Raw genomic sequence first — 918 nt, 5'->3', positions numbered from 1 at the left:
ACCCACGCCCGTCTCGCCGCGGATCATATCGAGATAATTGATCGCAGACGAAGCCATGTGACTCTGTGAAGTGGAAGTGACGCGAGGGAAGCAAGTTCTCGATCTAAGTCAAAACTTATTTCAACATTCTGTTACTCAGAACAATATTTCGGTATAGTACGAAGAACCATATATGTAATACTGTAAGACCTAGATGTTTTCAAACTAATTAAAACTTGGTTATTAAATAAATCAACGCTTATATTTAAGGCGCCTGTTGTTCACGCACCACCCGCAGCACTCCTCACGCCGCACGCCGCCACCCGCCTTTGCGTCACAACCATCTACTGATTGGAAATATTAAATAGATAATGATTAGCATAATATGTAAAAGTGACGGCGCCGAACATTCGCTTACTGTCCGCTGGAATAATTAGCCGCGGCAGTGCGAGGTCAGCGGGCCGGCGGGAGGGGCCGCGCGGGGCTCGCGGCGCATCGTGTCCGCATCAACGGTTTAATACTGTGGGTTGTATAGATTTTCCAAATTTCATAAAGACCCGTTTAACCGTTCGGAGATACGTAGTATAGTGTCCACACGTAGTATAGTGAACACTCATCTATCCATCCAAACTTTCACATTTATAACATAAATGATAATGTTTGTTATGGTTTAAGAATCTTAATAAAAAGAAGAATTAATAAAAATTTACAATTCATTTACTTCATGTAATAACTTATGATAAATATAATGTTTTGCTCAAGCGTACTGACAATTTAACATACATTTACTAAATGCGGGTAGCTACGAAGCATTTTTAAGGTTTTCTTAAGGTCTAGACGCAATCATGAAATTTATAGTATTGGACTTAAAATGAATAATACGACTGACAATAATAAAACTATAGATTATAAGGACCACATCGAAATACATAATTATTT

At 39.0% G+C, this 918-nt stretch overlaps 1 protein-coding gene across 1 annotated transcript in view; it reads left to right on the top strand.

Annotated features, from left to right (window-relative positions):
• The window catches only part of LOC106108183, a 3,572-nt gene extending 3,242 nt beyond the window's left edge, over positions 1 to 330 (top strand). The window contains exon 3 of the mRNA XM_013289285.1: positions 250 to 330. Coding sequence (XP_013144739.1) covers positions 250 to 330 — 81 coding nt within the window. The remainder of the gene's footprint in view (positions 1 to 249) is intronic.
• Positions 331 to 918: the final 588 nt, after the last annotated feature.

This window comes from Papilio polytes, unplaced genomic scaffold (genome assembly GCF_000836215.1).
Source record: "Papilio polytes unplaced genomic scaffold, Ppol_1.0 DF821734.1, whole genome shotgun sequence".
In the NCBI taxonomy this organism is placed as follows: Eukaryota; Metazoa; Arthropoda; class Insecta; order Lepidoptera; family Papilionidae; genus Papilio; species Papilio polytes.
This window is presented reverse-complemented; position numbering and strand designations above follow the sequence as displayed.